The sequence below is a fragment of the Xenopus tropicalis genome, chromosome 7 (genome assembly GCF_000004195.4).
Source record: "Xenopus tropicalis strain Nigerian chromosome 7, UCB_Xtro_10.0, whole genome shotgun sequence".
NCBI lineage: Eukaryota > Metazoa > Chordata > Amphibia > Anura > Pipidae > Xenopus > Xenopus tropicalis.
Window position 1 is genome coordinate 102,825,541 of NC_030683.2, and position 19,162 is coordinate 102,844,702.

The 19,162-nt window shown below is 40.8% G+C and overlaps 1 protein-coding gene across 1 annotated transcript; it reads right to left on the minus strand.

The window, feature by feature from the left end:
• Nucleotides 1–872: 872 nt before the first annotated feature.
• On the minus strand, nucleotides 873–9,981 carry LOC100486140 (olfactory receptor 8H1-like). Its single transcript, XM_002938495.4, has 3 exons — nucleotides 9,860–9,981; nucleotides 9,580–9,685; nucleotides 873–1,826 (listed from the first exon to the last, which is right to left on the minus strand). Exons 1-3 carry the CDS (start codon nucleotides 9,979–9,981, stop codon nucleotides 873–875), a joined length of 1,182 nt encoding a protein of 393 aa, XP_002938541.2.
• Nucleotides 9,982–19,162: the final 9,181 nt, after the last annotated feature.

A 19,162-nucleotide genomic window follows, 5' to 3' on the forward strand; every position in this document is an offset into this window, starting at 1 on the left:
GTATCACAATAGCCTTGGATATTCTGCTTGTTCAAAAACTCATCCAGGCCCCTCTTAAAGGCATTAACAGAGTCTGCCATTACCACATCACTAGGAAGGGCGTTCCACAACCTCACTGCCCTCACCGTGAAAAAACACCTACGCTGCTTCAAATGGAAGCTCCTTTCCTCTAATCTAAAGGGGTGGCCTCTGGTGCGTTGATTGTTTTTATGGGAAAAAAGAACATCCCCCATCTGCCTATAATCCCCTCTAATGTACTTGTACAGAGTAATCATGTCCCCTCGCAAGCACCTCTTTTCCATAGAAAACAACCCGAACCTCGACAGTCTAACCTCATAGTTTAACCCTTCCATCCCCGTTACCAGTTTAGTTGCACGTCTCTGCACTCTCTCCAGCTCATTAATATCTTTCTTAAGGACTGGAGCCCAAAACTGCACTGCATACTCAAGGTGAGGCTTACCAGGGACCTATAAAGAGGCAAAAATATGTTCTCATCCCTTGAGTCAATGCCCTTTTAACCAATTTCATCTGAAAGTACTATAAATTTTGAGGGATTTTGGTTCTGGACTTTTATTTCTCACTTGCTTTGCTGGCAAGCACCCAGTCTTTGGCAGGAGTAGCAGAGCTTAGCTTCAGCACAAAATACATTGGGCAAAAATCTGAATTAAGGGAAGGGCTAAAAGAGTGTAGTTTAGGGCTAATTATTATCAGAACCATCATCCACCCTCTCACTCAGCAAAGGAGAATGAAGTCTAATACTGTAAGTAATAGTCCTTACTGTACAGAGGTATAACTAGGAAAATATAAATGGTGTTAGGGGTGAGTACTACATTGGTAACTGTATATAGATGAGCATAAACACCAAGAGAAAATCAGATTTTTATTGAAAATTGATAAGGTAACAATTTTTTATACAAAGCTCTCTTTACCTCCTTATTTCTAAGGCAGTATATAAAGGGATTGAGTAAAGGCGTTAGAATGCTATATAATAAAGAGGCCAGTCGCTCAGTGTCAAAGGAGTCTCCTGGTGTAGGGCCAATATAATTATAATTACCTGACACATAAAACATGGTAACAACAATAAGGTGGGAGGAGCATGTGGAAAAAGCCTTCCTCCTTCCTGCAGCAGAGCGAATTTTTATAATAGTGGAAATAATATGTATGTAAGAGATAATAACAAATACAAAGGTAGTCATTCCTAGAAAAACATTGACAACGTATAATAAAATTTTGCTTGTGTGTGTATCAGTGCAAGATGCCTTTAGCAGTGGAGGTACATCACAGAAAAAATGGCTGACGTACCTAATCTCACAGAAATAAAGTTGTGAAGTCATCACAGTGTGAAGAACAGAATTCAAAAAGCCACAAACCCATGACCCAGCAACAAGGTGGAAGCAGAGCTTCCTGTTCATGATGATGGGATAATGCAGGGGGTTGCATATGGCCACATATCTGTCGTACGCCATGGCTGCAAGCAAAAGGCCCTCTGCCCCTCCAAACGAGACAAAAAAATACAGCTGTATGAAGCACCTGTGAAAGGAAATTCTTCTGTTGCCTGTGATGGAGTTAAATAGCATAGAAGGGAGAGTAACAGTGGAATAACAAATATCTAGGATAGATAGGTAGGTAAGAAAAAAATACATGGGGGCCTGAAGATTGCCGTCAATGTGGATAATACTAAATATAGCAACGTTCCCCATCAGAATCATGGTGTAGACCGCCGCCATGAGAAAAGACAGCAAGACATGATCCTCCGAGAATCCGAAGAGGATAAAATCACCAAGAAAAGTCTGATTTTTCATTGCCATCCCATCTGCACAGGAGACCTGTGAAAAAAGATCTCAACAGGAGAAAAAGATCTTTGTATTAATTATTTAGCTTTTTGTTCAGCAGTTCTGAGTCTGGAATTTAATCAGCTATCTGGCTGCTAGGGTCCAAATTACTCAAGCAACCAGGTAGTGGTATAAATAAGAGAAATGAATATGAACAGCCGAGGGTCTGAATAGAAAGAACAAAACTGGAAAGTATCAGAAGAAGAAAGAAAATAATTGAAAAACTATACAAAATAAAAACTCAAGACCGATTGAAAAGTTGCCAAGAATTGTCCATTCTATAACATACTAAAAGTTAAATTAAAGGTGGACCATCCTATAAGTAAGTGAACTTTGATTTAAGGAGCCAACTCAGCAGTAAATGGAAAGGACTCCCTGTACATATAAAAAAAGACCAAAGTCCATCAAATTAAACCCCTCCAAATAAATCCCAGTGCACATATATACACTCTCTTACCAACCTACTGTATACACCAATATCTATACTAATTGTAGCCTTGGATACTAAGCTTGTTCAAGAAATCTTCCAAGCCCCTCTTATAGGCATTAACAGAATCATAACATCACCATTCGCCAACCTCACAGCCCTCCCGATGAAAAACCACCAGCGCTGCTTCAATTGCCTCTAATGCATTGGTTGTGTATGGGAAATAACCCCCACAATCTGTCTATATTGAAGTGTAATGTACTTGTACAGAGTTATCATGTCTCCTAGCAAGCGCCTTTTTTTCCAGAGAAAACAACCCCAACCATAAAGGGGTAGTTCACGTTCAAGTTATCTTTTAATATGTAATAGAATGTCCTATTCCTAACAACTGGTCTTCATTATTGTTTTTTTTTTATAGTTTTTTAATTAATCACAATTTTATTATTATTGTTACTTTTTATTCCTAATCTTTCTATTCAGACCCCTCTCCTGTTCATATTGTAGTCCCTCATTCAAACCACTGCCTGGTTACTAAGGTAAACAAGACCCTAGCAACCAGATAGCAACTGAAATTCTAAACTGAAGACCTGCTGAACAAAAAGCTAAATAACTGATAAACCACAAAAAATATAAATTATAAAAAAAACAATTTGCAAATTGTCTCAACATTGCATTGTTTTCTTAATACTAAAAGTTAATTTGAAGGTGAACTACCCTTTAACAGTCTACCTTCATAATTTAGTTGCACGTCTTTGGACTCTCTCTTCAGCTCATTCATATCCTTTTTAAGGACTGGAGCCAAAACTGTATATATTCAAGGTGAGGCCTTAACAGAGACCTATAAAAAGTTATGTTTTTATGGCAAAATTATGCTTGTGCCCTTTTTATACAGTAATTTATTTGCTGTAGTAGACACAGACTGACACCTCCTGGAATCAGACAACTTATCTACAAAAATACCCTGCGGTACTCCACTAACCACACTGGTCCAATCATAAATTGTTTCATTTACCACCACTCTTTGTAATCTATCCTTCAGCCAGTTCTCTATGCAATTACAAATATTATGTTCTAGGCCAATATTCCATAATTTTACCATTAACCTTCTGTGAGGTACTGTATCAAACGCTTTAGCAAAGTTGTAGTAGATGACATCCACTGCCAAGTCAGAGTCAAAGTTCCTACTCACCTCCTCATAAAAGGCAATAATTAAATTAGTCTGGCAAGATCTGTTACACATTAAACCATGCTGGCACAAACTCACAGTATTGTGATTTGCAATGTAGCCAAGCATCTTATTTTCTATTAGAATAAAGAAACTAATAATGGGGCCTATGGGCTAAACTTGGCATTGTCTAGTGGGCCAATAGCATTCAATAAATCAATGACTAGTGCTTTTAAATAGGAATTAAAAAGAACATCCTAAGGAAAATCCACTTATGACTCTTCAATTGCTGAAATATTAGTGTAAAGAATCAGGGAGGCAAAGTGGGAGAAAAGGAAATACAAAGAAAACTATAAGCAGAAGAACAGATGTGGCCGATGTGTTTTTGCAGATGCACTGGTACATGTGAGCTGTACAAGGCCTTGGATATAGCACTGTAGATCAAGTTACAATTATCCAATTTATTATGTGGAATTCTTAAGATTCAGCATGTTCTGGATAAGGACACCATGCCTTAAGGCCACTGAAACCATATAAAAACCCAATACAGTTGTTGTATCATCAACACAGATTTAAATACAAAGGCCCTGTCTAAAATCTACAAAGCTAAAAATGAAAAACATTTTTATTAAATGGGGCACAGTGGGAAGTGACATTGCCTTATTTCAGAGCTTTCCAAACAACAAATCATATTAGATTATTAATAGATATATGATTAATAAGAGCACATGGAACTTATGAACTGATGAAGGAATATTTATGGTGTGTATTTTTGATGCGCAGTGCCCTATAAATCTTATTCTATAGGGCTTATTGGTGAATGTAAGAGCAAGTGCAAAGCACAAAACTATGTCAAAAGTACATACACAGTAAAATGGTATAAATAACATGTTTTCCCTAATACTATTTAGATCTATTATATTTTATATTTTCTTTTTTTCCATTTCATATCATTATCATCAACTAAAAAAAATCCAAAATGTCCAGTCCTAAAGAAAGCACTGGTAACATCACTGCAATATATAAAAATCTAGAATTGTAAGGACCATCTGATTCTCTTGGTCTCTATATGTATGTGTATGTGTGGAAATGTAAAACATTGATGAATGTTATGCAATAGGATTGCATGTGTTATTATATTGCAAATACTGTATTAATTGTAGGTAGAGTATTAAGCCTTACCTGTCCCAGTACTGGCAGCAATATTCTTAGAGAACTGAAACACACCGGTTAACTGACTATGTAATGCAATGTACAAAATAGAGTATCCTTAAAGGTGAAGCTCTTTATATTTGCGTTACAGATAAAACAAGATGACTTTTTTCTGATGAATACATTGTATGAATAAATATTAATGTGATGGAAGTTTTCATTAGTAATAAAATGATTTTCTGTAATCCTTTCAGCTTGTGTGTCTGCTTGTAGCCAGCAAAAACAATTGGGCAACTTTTGCTTGTGAAGCTGTTTTTAAAGCGTCTTAAAGATCTTGGGGATAGTTGCTTCATCCACCCTGGAGACAATGAACGTCTGTATTGAGATCTACTCTATCTTTTCAGTGCAGGGAGAACTGGCCTCCGTCATGAGATCTATGTTAATAAAAGTAGAGTGATGTCTATCATTTGGCACAAGTATCACCCTTAAGCTGGCCATACACGCACCGATAATATTGTACAAAACCTCGTTTCATACGATATTCGGTGCGTGTATGGCAAGTCGGCGAGGCGACCGATATCGCAGGAGGCTGCTGATATCAGTCGACTCACCAATTGGGCGGGTTAAAAGATTTTGATCGGGCGCCATAGAAGGCGTCTGAGCAAAATATGTCTTCAGGGCTGAATCGGCAGAAGGAGGTAGAAATCCTATTGTTTCTAACTCCATATCTGCCATTTCAGCCCTGAACGTTAGTGGCGGATTGGAACGATCTTTCGAAAATCACCACCTTTAGGGGCCGATTCACTAAAGGTCGATAAAACGAGTGCTATTTATAGCATGCGTTATTATTATTTTTTGCGACTTAACGCTGGATTCACTAAAAGTACACGTGTCATAATTAAGAAGCAATGTTCTTTGTGTTATTTAACTCGTGATGACCGATTTTACGCAATATTTTAACATATGCACGATAATTTCCGCCATGTGTGAAAAATCACACGCCATATTAGCGCACACTATTACGCAGGTAGCAGTTACTTTCTGAAAATTACTGTACTGAAAATGCCCACTTCCCTGCAAACTGGAGGCTGCATCACTCTAGGGCCAACACAGACTTGAATAAATCCCACTGCAAAGTCCTTATTGTGTTGCCAAAAGCTCACGAACCACAATTTTCTTTAAGTACTGTCTGCCCCAAGCAGGTGTTAATATTCGCACAGACGAATGCAATATTTAGCGCGTTTAACACTTTATATGTGTTTGTGAATCATGCGTTAGTACTATTTCTATTCACTAATTAACGTAATGAATTATAAATAACGCTTTGCGATGATGCGTTTTTTTCCGCATGAAATATGTGTCTTTAACGCATGCAAAATGACTTTGATGAATCAGTACTTATTTATCGCGTGCTTTTTAACGCAAAAAAGCATGCGATAAGCATTATCGACCTTTAGTGAATCAGCCCCTTAATGTGTAATACCCAAATACACATAGCAGTATATAAATGCAGTGCCAAATTCACATTTATTGCCCAGATAACATCATACAAGTGCTAACATAGCAGTCTATCCACACTCACGCTCCAGTATGTTGGGGGAAAAAAAGAAGTAACGGGATGGCATCCCCACAAACTTTAAAGCGATCTACTGGTAGACATTGATCTACCTCTTAGGCACTCCTGTATTAAAGGAACAGTAAAACCAATGTTTTAAAGAAAATAAAATATATTTTACTTTAGTAAGCACACAAACTGTTGCACTGTTGCCACAGGGAAGTAATCTCTACTACAAAGTATTCAAATATCCATCAGTAATGCAACTACAGCCCACCCCCGGCACAGGGCATATTTATAAATATAGCTACAATGGCAGTTAAGATGCCATTGCCAGTCATATTGAATCTCAGTCTTGACCTGGTCATGGTAAAGCACAATTCATCACTCCAGAGAATGTGTTTCCATCCAGTGACAGAGACTTTACACATTGTATAAAGCTTATGGAAATCAATCTTGTTACGCTGCCAATGAATAGTCCTTGTAATGATAATGATCATGGCAATTAGTGTGCCAATTGAGGAAATGCAATTTTTATAAAATACACACTTCAGTATTTGGCCGTTCCTTTCTGTGAGTTTGTGTGGCCTGTCACCTACTGAATTTTGTTTCTTGGTATTTCCTCTTGGCACATACGTGGTTACCTATAATGGTGCTAACGTGACAGTCACTGACTGACTAGAGGATCACCCAGTGGATTTAGAACCTAGTGGGCCCCAGCCAATGACAATACAAGTAATCATTTTTCAGTCTCACCATAGGCATATATAACACTTATAACACTGTCTTCAATTATATTTTGTTAGCATGGGCCCTGAACATCAGGTTCTCTTGTGGACCCTAGGAGGTCCAGTTCAACACTTTAAGTTCATCGGGAAAAGGCCAAACAAAAAAAATAGTTCAAACATGTGACCCAGCATGGGGCATTCTGCTTTAATGAGCAGCCTGGCATAAATCCATGTGGGAAGCAGGTGCAAACAACTACACCCATTAAACTGTTTGCTTTTGAGGGTCAAGAGAGCAGGGTGTGAGTGGGAATGACAAGAGAAGCCAGGAGACTTTGGACGCTGTTACAGGATGGGAAGTATTAAGGCATGCAGAAGGGGACTTAGGGTGGAGGAGCTGGTTAGTGTTAGTAGAGGAGGGAATCTGATTGCGAATGGGAAAGTGAGAACCTATTTTATTCTTAAAGAAAACAGCAAAGTCCTGAGGAGAGTGCATAAGGTTAAGTGATTCTGTTGATGACGGATGCAGAAGGGAACTGAAAATAGAAAACAGCCGTTATGGATTGGATTTGATATTGTTTATAAGAGTACTGTAGTACTCCTGTTTGGCCTTTGACAGGGCAGAGTTGAGGCAGGCCAACAGGAATTTATATGGATAAAGTCTGATTGTGTATGGGATTTCCTCCACATACGTTCTGCAGACCTTGTACTGGAGCGTGAGAATCTGGTTTGTTAATTCAGCCAGGGACGTGGGTTTTGAGCACGAGTACGCTTAGCATGTAGGGGTGCAAATGAGTCAACGGTGGAGGATAGTAAATGATTATACTTATTAACCAGGGTATCAGAATCTAGAGAAGAAGAGACTGGGCCTGAAATAGTGAGCTAAACCTGGGAGGTCTATGTCACGTGTTTTCTGCATTAGGACACTGGGGGAAGAGATTGTGAGACAGAAAATGTAACCAAATGATGATCTGAAAGGGGGAAGGGGTCACTGTTAAAATGCTGTAGGGATGCTTTTCATTGGCAGGGACTGGGCAACTGCTCTGGTTAGAACCAAGGATGGACCTAATATTGGGCAACTCTAGAAGAAATCTTTTTCAGTCTGCAAGAAACCTAAGACTAAGGTAGAGGTTCTCCTTCTAACAGGGCAATGACCCTGACAACTAACACTGCTTGAAAAATATTTGCTAGAACACTGGGCAAAAATTGGAAGATCTTAAAGTGGAAGACACTTGAAGCTGTAATTGTAGTCAAAGGTGGCTCCAACCAGGCCCAGACTGGCAATCTGTGGATTCTGGCAAATGCCAAAGGGGCTAGGGTAAGATGCCATAGACAGTCACTATTTAGTGGAGGGCTGTTTGATGCTCTATGTACTTAATGCTTAATTCCCAAAAAACGCATTTGGACGCATTCAAAGCATTCGTGCATTAGTAAATGTGCCCCTAGGTGTGACATACAGTTAGTGCTAGCTAGTGAGCAGCTTCTGTCTCCGACAAGGATTATAGAGGGATTATTATTCCAGGTGTAGTGCTGCCCAGAGTAGGGTTACCAGTGTACAGACCTAGGGCTAGATAGTTGATCTCCAAAGTTCCACTGGGAGAGTATAACCTGTAAGCTGGGGGTAACCCATTGTGCCCTGCGGGGAGAGATTCATTGTCACCAATTGTCGTGAGTATTGCCTGACCTGTGAGATACTAAGTACCTATACGTTGTACCTGTTATTACTCCAATGTGGCTATGTAAATAAACCATTCTTGTTCAACTTTAAGAACCACTTGCGCCCATTTTTTAGAGAGTTATAGTCACAAACAACCTGGTCTCCAATTCAAACGAGGGCTCACACAGTCTCATACTGGGGGATATATGGTGTGGTTTATGGTAAACAGCAGGATCTAATTTACACTAAAGCTTACACAAATATAAGGATATATTTTCTCTACAAACATAAATATATTCATTTATAATGTTATGCTTTATAGCTTACAGAGAATGATTTTTTGTGTAGATTTTAAGGCTTTTAAAGAAAATCACTGGCACAACAGGTCTTGGTACAAGCAGGATTACCTTGTGTGTATATTCTAAGTGTGGCATTTTGGGCACACACCCCTTCATCAGACATAGATTTTAAGGATATCATATATATAATTCATTTTCATATGCTTTCCACTTCTACATCAGTCTAATATTTGAAGGTAGACTCTATTCTTCTTATACCCAACATTAATGCTTTTAGGAGTCTGAATAACTTATTGGACAAGAATAAAATCCAGGTTTAGGGTTGTATTTTCTGTATTTTTTTTTAAAGCCTTAAAAAAGTGAACTACAAGCACCCACTTTATATTCTAACTCGACCTGACCTCTGTTTTGGCTGTCTTCAGCAGTGGTCTACCCTCAGGATACCACTTTGTAGCTGTGTTTTTTCAGCCATATTGCACAACATTGCAATACATGCCAATATTTGATAAATTGATTATTACGGTAATAAGCCTTATGAACTGATGCTTTTGGTTGTTTTATTCATGGTTGTGGACTTTTATCACATAGAACAACATATTAAATCACTGTTGGCTGTTGCCTATACAGTATAATATTGAAATTACAGAATATATGATATAATTGGCAGTGGATTCTGGGAACTGTAATTCATTAGCAGTAAATGAGTCGTTGCATGTTATACATGGTACGATACAATCACTTCAAGGTCTTATAGGAGTCGGACTTACAGACTTTAGCGTACACTCCTGGAGCATTGCGTTCGGCACAGCCCTGTCCCCATGAGACCACTCCATAGAGTTCTCCATTACAAACCAATGGTCCATCAGAATCAACCTAATGAAAAGAGAGAAAATATATACAATAATTATTTTACAATTAAAGAGATATTACATTGTATGACAAAAAAATCATGTTAACAAGGACATATAGCCTTTAAATTGCCACGTTAAAAAACATCTGTGTTTAACAACTTTCAAAATTGGTGCTATTGGCTCTCGTTGTCATTACTTCCTGTCCCTGGAAAAGTTTGGTGGTGTTCTGGTTACATGAACAGCAGAGAATAGCTCCAGTACTTTCACAAATGAATAAAGTGGCATTTTCTGTGCCAGCAGCCTGGGGATTAATATCATGTTGAGGTGGTTTCTTCTGTAGGGGCCCATGAGGTTAATTCTCCTAGTTGCTCAGGAAGTCCCTGGCTGTAACCTATGCCTCCATGAATACTGTATGTGTGCTACTGTAACTATAATATTCTATGTATTGAAAATGACCCACTGCTGATTTTTACATTGGTTATTTTTACCCACAACATGGCCCCTATATTATACATGTTTCCCTTTGTATTTGTCTGATATCAATTGAAAGGACACCTATCACCCCTATATTGTTTCCCCCACCAGAGGTGTGGGTTATTAGAGCACCACTCCAGTTGGGGAAAGCAATAGTTTGTTTAGAAAGAGTGATGAATGTAAATCACCCTCCTACGTCACACACATGCGCATAACGGCACTCGCTCATTATGTGCATATCTGCCTCAACATGGCTGCCCTCACTGGGGGCTCCCTTCTGGTTTGGGTAGCCCAGCTCTGGCAGTTTAAAAAAAAAATGTATGGCAGTGATAGGTGCCCTTTAGGGCTGTGGCACACGGTGAGATTAGTCACCTGCAACAAATCTCCCTTGTCCCTTGCCTCTCTCAAGGCAACTTCTGCGATTTCGGGAAATTGCGGCGCCGCATATGCCATCCTACCGGTGATCTGATGGGATGGTATATTGGGGAGATTAGTCGCCTTATGTACCTTTATAGGTACATAAGACATTAATAAGCACCTGCTTATTGTCAGTGGCAAGTACAGGGCTTCCTTGCACCCAGTGGTGCAGTTCAGGAGGGGGATGGGAGGACTCTGTAGGGGGGCTCAGTTATTGCCCAGGCTTTAGTTCACCTTTAAACCTAACAACACAATGGAAGCAAAAGTATCTTTAACTTTCTATTTGTTCTAAAAAGCTGTCCTACAGTTATAAATGTACAATGGTACTAAAGGCTAAACTATTTTGAGTACACACAAAAAAGAAGGGGATCACTAAATTCACTGGCAGCCCCCTCCATTATTTGTGCACTTACCCCACTGAAGGGATGCTGCAATGGGAATAAAATTGTTAGTGGTGGAAAGATGACTGACACTGGAACTGCAGAAACTGTGATATTATCTTTAGACAACTGCTATTTAACTCTATCCAAGGAACTGGGTCGATTTTTGGCTTTTTTTCCTGCGCCACACTTTGTGTGCCATTGGCCTTGACATCTTCCTGTAGTAAAATGAACTCATAACATGGCTCCAATAATATTCCTCTCCGACATGATGAGAGGCTCTGGTGAAATAAGGAATGAGGAGCTTTGTGTGGTACTTTAAAGCGGTGGTATATCTAGATGTCCCTACAGCACAATCGTATGGACCCTAATGAGGCCTCTTTTAATTGTGGACCCTCCAGCAGCCACTCTATGTGCAGGGCCTAATGTTATATTCCTGCTTAAAAGATAAAGATAAGCCTACCTTTTATATTCTATTAGCGCTTCAGGTTCCACTTCTACTAGCGCAACAGGAGGCGTCCTTATTGCTAAGTAAACAAAACCATGGGACTATTGTGACATTTGGATATATATCTAGTAAATTCTCCCTCTATTTATATTCAAATGATTTCTAAGATGCTTACATTTTACAGTAGGGGGTAAATTTTTCCCAATATATTTCAGAGCTTGCATGCAGATAAACTGAAAGTGCCTGTACCTGTGAGCAGATATCCCTCATACAAAGGGCCCGGGCGGCTGTTACTCTCTCTCTGGCCATGGTGTCTCTCTCTGGCCATGGTGTCTCTCTCTAACAGGAAGGGGAAGTCTGATTTAGTTTTGTATATGCTGCATTTTAACCTCCTCAGTTTCCTTTGGTTCTATTAGAACCGGTGGGAGGGTATTATTTAAACTATACTCCAGGGTGCACCAAAAGGAAATACGCAGAACTACAAAGAATATGTAAGATCATACTGAAGGCTGATTTACATCAGTGATATAGAAATAGGAGAAGCTGATCCTGCAACTCCTAGGGGCCTGTGAGCACAGAGGGCTGAGTTGGACCCAGACAAATGAGCACTATTTTTATGGTCATTTGTGGTCATTTTCCTAAAGTCTTGTCAGTAACTGATCTTGTTCTGAGGGCTAGTGATGAGAGAAATTTTTCACCAGGTACAGATGTGTACCTGTAAAATTCACATTTTGCCATTGGCGAATTTGTTTGAGAATTAGCGTAAAAAAAAAGTCATATTACAGAATGATGCAATGAGCAAAGCACATTTGATTAAAGGCAGCTTAGTTACATAGTAATGCTTCAGCAGATTCTCTCTCTCAACTTCTCACACTCACTCACTGTTCCTCCCCTGAAGCCTGTAGGACCCCAGTCATGTAGGAACGCACAGACAGAGTGCCATTAGCCGTACAGGGGCCCCCTCTCCACCTTTCCCCCTAATTCTCAGCGGTGCCCTCACATACCGTGCCCTTGCTTCACCCGTAGATTCTCCGCTACCCACACCTAACTCTCTCAATTCCCTGCCTGGCACACAGTCGCCTCTACCCTGAAATACTCACTTCATGTCAGGATAACAGACTGTCTATCTTTCAATCCTAGAGGTATATTTATCAAAAAGTGAAGTTCGAACTCATCACAGTCTGCTTAAGTCAAATTCCGCCACTCTCCATTCATTTCTATGGTATTTTTAAATGCATATTTATCAAAGGTTGAACTTTCACTAACTTATTATGTTGGGTTGCAAAACCCGCCCTTCTGTCCTTCCCCTTCAGCTTATTCTTCCACTTTTTCCTCTTCTTCTTCATAGCGCCCCCCATTTTCTAAACTCTACTCCTCCTACAGTTTTAGGGGTACAACACCCAAACTCCACACTTTTTCACCCTATAGCGGAGCAGGTTGCTTGTGCTTTTCTAAGCGATCTGAACCCCCGTCTTTTTGTGGCGCCGCTCCGAACCCCTGAATTTTCCCATTGACTTTGACAGGGAAGGTTTTCAAACTGCTGCCACTCTTACAGCTTTGAAGCTACAGCCCCCAAACTTGAATAACATAATTAGGGGGTCACCCCAAATGAAACAGTGACATTTGCTGGATGACCCAAAGTGTGAGTAGCCAACAACTGCCAATCAAATTTTACCAATTGACTTTAATGGGGAAATTGGAACTGCTGCCAATCTTACAGCTTTGAGGCTACACTCACTACACTTGAATCACATAGTCATGGGGTCAGCCTGAATGAAAATATGATATTTTTTGGATGCCCACAAGTGGGTGGAGCTGCAAACAGCCAATTAAATTTTACCTTTTGACTTTCAGTGGAGGAAATCCAACCTGCTACCATTCTCACAGTAATAGCACCAGAGTCCCCAAACTTTGTAGAGTTAGGCACCAGGTAACTGCGGTTCAAGGTTAGAAAAAGTGGGTGGAGCTACCAACAATGCAACCAATTGTTTATCCATTTACCATATTAAGTAAACAAATACAGTAGGAAAAGGTGGAAAAAGAAGACAGAGGAACCTTAATAGTACAGGTAGAGGAAGCTAGGAACACCAAGCTAAGATGGCAGCTGCAAACAGCGAAGGCTTCTAGGGCTCTTTACTCAGTAATGGTAAAGTTTTCTGCAGAATAAATATAGTGTTATAGGTGGTACTAATGTGGCGAATATATTGGCAGTAAAATGCCAAAATGACTTTCCTTCTCCTTTCCTTTCTACATATGCATGAGAAATCAAACAGAAATGCATGATGTGCCAAGAGGTAGGTTACATTAGCTTTGGTAGTAGTAACAAAGACAAGAAAGCCTCTGCCCTCATTCATTATCAATATAATAAGGGATTTAAGACATTGGTAGTAGAGACTGCACAGAGGATGAAATAAAGGCAATACAAATATTGAGGTGTGTTGCGCACAGTGTGTGTTGGGGGGAATCCATTACAGGTTGGAAATGGGTCTGCAAAAATAGACTTGCACAGTTCTCTATTGGTCGGTTCATGTAAAAACATGCATGAAAAATGTATGTGCCCATTCTACATGTCTCCCTGTGCATGGAGCATAATTATCTGAGGAAGAGAATTATCTCTACTGTATGTTTTGCCATGTGATCTTGTACATAGGGGTCATGAAACCCTGTGGGCATGTCTAATCAGTGGTGGGTTCAGAGAGGGGCCCAGTAGCAACCTTTGTACATCTACCCAGCCACCCCCAGCAAATACATTGAGAACTTATGTGGGCAGGTTGGCCCATGGGTGTGGGTGCCATGGAATCCAACTGCACACAATGGCATATAATATCATGAAACACAAGCTACATCACTAACCACTGTTTAGAACTGAAGACATCACTAAGCAAAGTTGATTAGGAATGCTTTGCAAGTTCATGGGTATTGTTTTTTCTTAGGATATCAGTAGTAACCAAGGACTTCTATGACTAATATTATTGTTGTTATTGTTAGCCTTTATATAGTACCCATACATATATACTCATATACACATAAATTATTCACATTATTCCCTGCCCCAGGGCAGCTTCTTAGCTAAGGCCCCTATCACATTGTTTATGCACCAACATAGTAGGGCCCTTGTCATTTAGAGTCCATGCAGTCTATGGAGCAAAGCAATATCCTTCAACAATTAATGTTGAGTATTTAAAATAATATAGTATGTGGGATATCCTCCCTGTATGTATTAGTCTCATTGTGTAAATATTAACCAATTTAGTTCCACAGCACAATTCTAGCAACCCCCCGCAGAGATATTAACCCATTCAGTTCTTCAACTAAACCTCTCTACCAGCAATATCACTTACTTTTACCCCACCCTGCCCAGCCCATTTTGAGCAGCCCCCACAGGTATTACTTACTCCAACACACAATTGGTCAGTCACCTTAGTAGAATCAGGCATAGGAGCCCCTTCCCTCTCCTCAATATTTACCATAGTGATTCACAAAAACACAGAGACATGTTTATGGGAAAATCTGTTGGGTAACAGGATTTATTAATAAGTCAAAAGGTGGTTGGGCTTTCCCTGAAACAAGCTGTGGCTCCTAAAACACCTTGCAGGCTCAAAAGCAGGGCAATTGGGAAGCACCCAAGCGTAACGAACCAGCTCCCTCTCCTTGCCCTTCTTTGTGCAAAAATGGACCTAGCCCTGCCCTAGGGGTGTGATGTTACCTTCTGGCTAGGTCTGCACGGAGCCAAAGTGATCCCAGGGGCCACAGCTGGTTTCATGGATGCAGATGATGATCCAAAGAAAGGCAAAAAAACCCCAATGCTCAGGCCAATCTGCACTGAGGGTAAAAATTCCTTCCTGACTCTTAGAAACGGCAGTCGGTTTTTACACCCTGGATCATGTACTCTGCTTACGACTGGGGTAACGGGCGATTTTGAAGGGTCGGGCGGGTGATTTTATTGGGGAGGGGGGGCGGGTGATTTTATTGGGGAGGGGGGGTGGGGGACGGGTGGACGATTTTGTAGGGGCTAGTGGGCAATTTTGTAGGGGCAGGTGGGCAGTTGGGCGATTTTGTAGGGGCAGTTGGGCAATTTTGTAGGGGCAGGTGGGCAGTTGGGCGATTTTGTAGGGGCGGGTGGGCGATTTTGTAGGGGCTGGTGGGCGATTTTGTAGGGGCAGGTGGGCACTTGGGCGATTTTGTAGGGGCGGGTGGGCGATTTTGTAAGGGCTGGTGGGTGATTTTGTAGGGGCTGGTGGGCGATTTAGTAGGGGCGGGTGGGCGATTTTGTAGGGGTGGGTGGGCGATTTTGTAGGGGCGTGTGGACGATTTTGTAGGGGCGGGTGGGTACTTTTGTAGGGGCGGGTGGGCGATTTTGTAGGGGAGATTTTGTAGGGGCGGGTGGGCGATTTTGTAGGGGCGGGTGGGCGATTTTTAGGGGTGGGTGGGTACTTTTGTAGGGCCGGGTGCTTTTGAAGGGAATCAGGGAGCTGGGGGAGGATGGAGACAGCAAGCCTGCCTCATGAATCTTCTGGTGGAAATCTGAAAAAAGAAGAAAAGGGATTATTGAACTAAAAATAATAATGTAATAATATTACAGATAAATGCTTGCTTTTAGGATATAAGAGGCTTAGTCTATGCCTACCACATATCAGCTAACTGAAATAGCACCTTTAATTCTTATATTGATGACCAGCGCCAGTCTAGTTGCCAGTAGAAAAAAACATTTTCAAAGGAGATATCTAAGTCCCTAGTGCAACCTAAAGGGGCCATAGACCCGCCAAGCAATTTTGGCCTCTGGCTTATCAGCCTGCAGGCTGAAGGGGCATAGAGTGTATGAGGTTTATACTCACTATGGCTGCCTTTCTATTGCTCCAATTGCTTGGAAACACAGTCTAAATAACTGGAACATAAATATAATAATATAAATATATTACCCATATTCTCTGGAACCGTCTTCTCAGGGTTTGATTTTCTTCGGCAGGCGGCACTTCCTCCTCCTCCCTTGAAACAGGAGGCTCCTGCCCTTTGTTCTTCTCTGGGGCAAGAGGCTCTTCTTGAAGTTTACTGGTCCTGAACATAAAAAAAAATATTAAAATCAGTTAGTATTGTTATTCATTTCCCAAGCGTTTAAACTACAGTTATTATAACTGGAGGAATGATATACCCCAATTGCCTTTACCTAAGTATTAGGACAAAGGAACACGGTGCATATATCGGCTTCTCTCAGCCCTGCATTTTGCGGCCAGGCTGAGAGAAGCAGATCCACTTGCCTACACTCCTCCGTGTGCCCGCATTAAACACATACGACAACCACCAGAGTGTGGGCACACAGAGCGGAACAAATCAGAGGTTGGCCTGGAAAATGTCCGCTACTGCGTATTTCAGGCCAACATCCGATCCGCTCTGCGTGCCATAGTTTTTAATGCAGGCACATGGAGGCATATTTTGTGATCAGGGCAATAAGTGAGATATATGTGATGGTTATGTTCCTGTATTTCCCCAAACCATTAACCTTCTAGATCTCTTGAGGGGCCTGTAACCAAGTCCTTTTTATTGTGTTAAAGAGTGTTTAGGCGCATACTCTCCACTTAAGACATCATTTTTTAAAAAAACATTGCTCATGTGTGTCAGTAACTGGAATGAAAAGTGCCATTTGCTGAAAACATACCCAGCAACTTCTTCTAACTCCTTTTCCTTCTCCAATATCTTCTTCCGGATGCCCCTCAGATTTCTTCTTACAGTCTGTGAGTGCAGGGGAAGAAACAAGGATAGGAGCAAAGGGAAGAGAAAAAAATACTTATGAGCAACATCACCAGTAATTTTTGCACTCCACTTTTTACACAGCATGATAAATATACCCCTTAGTCTTAGTTTAGTATATAGGGGTCCTAGCCACCTTGAGGTGGCCAAGCTGATGCCACCCTCTCGCTCCCCCTGTATTTAGTTTTTCACATCAGAGGGGGCGAGGGGGGGGCTATAACAATAGCACTCTCTACACTAGGGGGCTGATTTACTAACCCACGAATCCGACCCGAATTGGAAAAGTTCCGACTTGAAAACGAATATTTTGCGACTTTTTCGTATGTTTTGCGATTTTTTCGGATTCTGTACGAATTTTTCGGATCCAATACGATTTTTGCGTAAAAACGCGAGTATCCATTACGAAAGTTGCGTAAAAAGTTCATTTGACCCGTTCGTGGGTAAGTAAATCAGCCCCTAGAAGAGATGAAATTCTGATTTGAAAATTGGAATTTCGGCTCTTTAAGTTACCAGGTTTCAAGTGAAACTTAAACACATTATTGTTTTCCAATGAATGAGTGCCAATGCTCCAAAAAAAATCCTGTTTAGAAAAAATAAAGAGGATTCATGGAAACAAATGTCCTTTTAAATTCGAATTTGTTGAGTTTTTTTCGATTCTTGTAAGAACGATTCTAGCATTATAGTGACATTTAAGAAATAAATCAGCCCCTTAGTTTATCCTATAGCAATTTGGCAATAAATATTCAAAAAAGCATGAGGGACAGTGAGCAATGATCAACTTACTCTACGGAGTGCTTTGTACTCGAAGTACTGTCTCATAATGGTTGTTCTTCCTTCATGGACATTCTGTGGGAGAAGAGACACAATATGAAGCAATACTTTGTACCATTGTTACTACTGCACCCATGGGGTCCCTTGTAACACAGGTCTATGCAGTGTCAGTTAATAACCCCATACTGCATTGTACCATTTTTAAGAGTTTTGTTGCTGGTGAAAATGGCACTTAGTGGGTGACCTTACAAGCCCACCCCCCAAAAATGATAGATGCACCCAGTGAATAATACATTTCTCTGTTATAACAATAATAATACTTACAGGAGACAGATACAGGACTTTATAGAGGCGGAAATATGCCCTCTCCAGCACTTTCAGATGTTCCTGTAAAATAAAAAAAAGTAGCAGTGTGAGAATGGAATCTATGAATCGGTGCTATTCCTCTTGTGATCAGACCTATAAGGGAAAGGCTGGATCCCACAGTAAGTTCTGCAAGTAGTTTTTCTATATCCTCATTATATTTATGACTCCCTGACTGACTCCTAGGGGCTCGTGTACACAGGACCGGAATTGTGGTGATACCACAAAGGCCCGTGCCTAGGGTGGCATTCTGCCCAGCTGCAAGTAAAATTTGCTCACATACATCCTGTCCCCAGTGCTCCGTATGTGATCGAAAAGGATGCACATGTGCGTTGGACTGGACCATGGGACACTTGGAAAAAACCCAGCAGGCCCCGCAGAACTAGCCCCTGCCTGACCCAGTTACAATGCTCCACCCCTAATGTCAAATGAAATGTGATGCAGTGCTGTACTGGGGGGGTACGGGCAAGCCTAGCGGACTTTACAATCTGGGTGGAGGCCCCTGGGATGGTATTCCTGGTGGGCCCCAGACACACCAGTCCAATATGGATTGCCTTAGCCTTGTGCCATCTCACCATGTGGAGTCCAGATCCAGCTATGAAACATGCAAGGACAAGGGTTTGTGATCTATTTAATGTCATTTATTCACTATTTATTTAAACATATATTTTTTGATTTCTTTCTTACCTGATACTGGATCATCGTCAAGTAGTTGGCGATGTTCTTCTTATGAATGGTTTTGTGGCTGGCGGCGTAAGATCTAAGAAAATGTTCTCTAAAAAAGAAATCCCAACGAGAATTAATAAAAGGAAAAATAAGTTTATCCATTCTAAAGGTAGAAACATAAGGGTACACATTTACCATGCATGGGGTAAGAGGATTTGCACCTGGTTTTTGCACT

What these genes read in the sequence shown, in the direction of transcription:
- LOC100486140 (XM_002938495.4), bottom strand. Translation starts at nt 9,981, where the DNA reads ATGATATTAATCCCCAGGCTGCTGGCACAGAAAATGCCACTTTATTCA. An exon ending in AACTTTTCCAGGGACAGGAA is followed by an intron (nt 9,686 to 9,859) that starts GTAATGACAACG and finishes TCTTTTCATTAG; the next exon opens with GTTGATTCTGATGGACCATT. An exon ending in AGGAGTGTACGCTAAAGTCT is followed by an intron (nt 1,827 to 9,579) that starts GTAAGTCCGACT and finishes CTTTTTTCACAG; the next exon opens with GTCTCCTGTGCAGATGGGAT.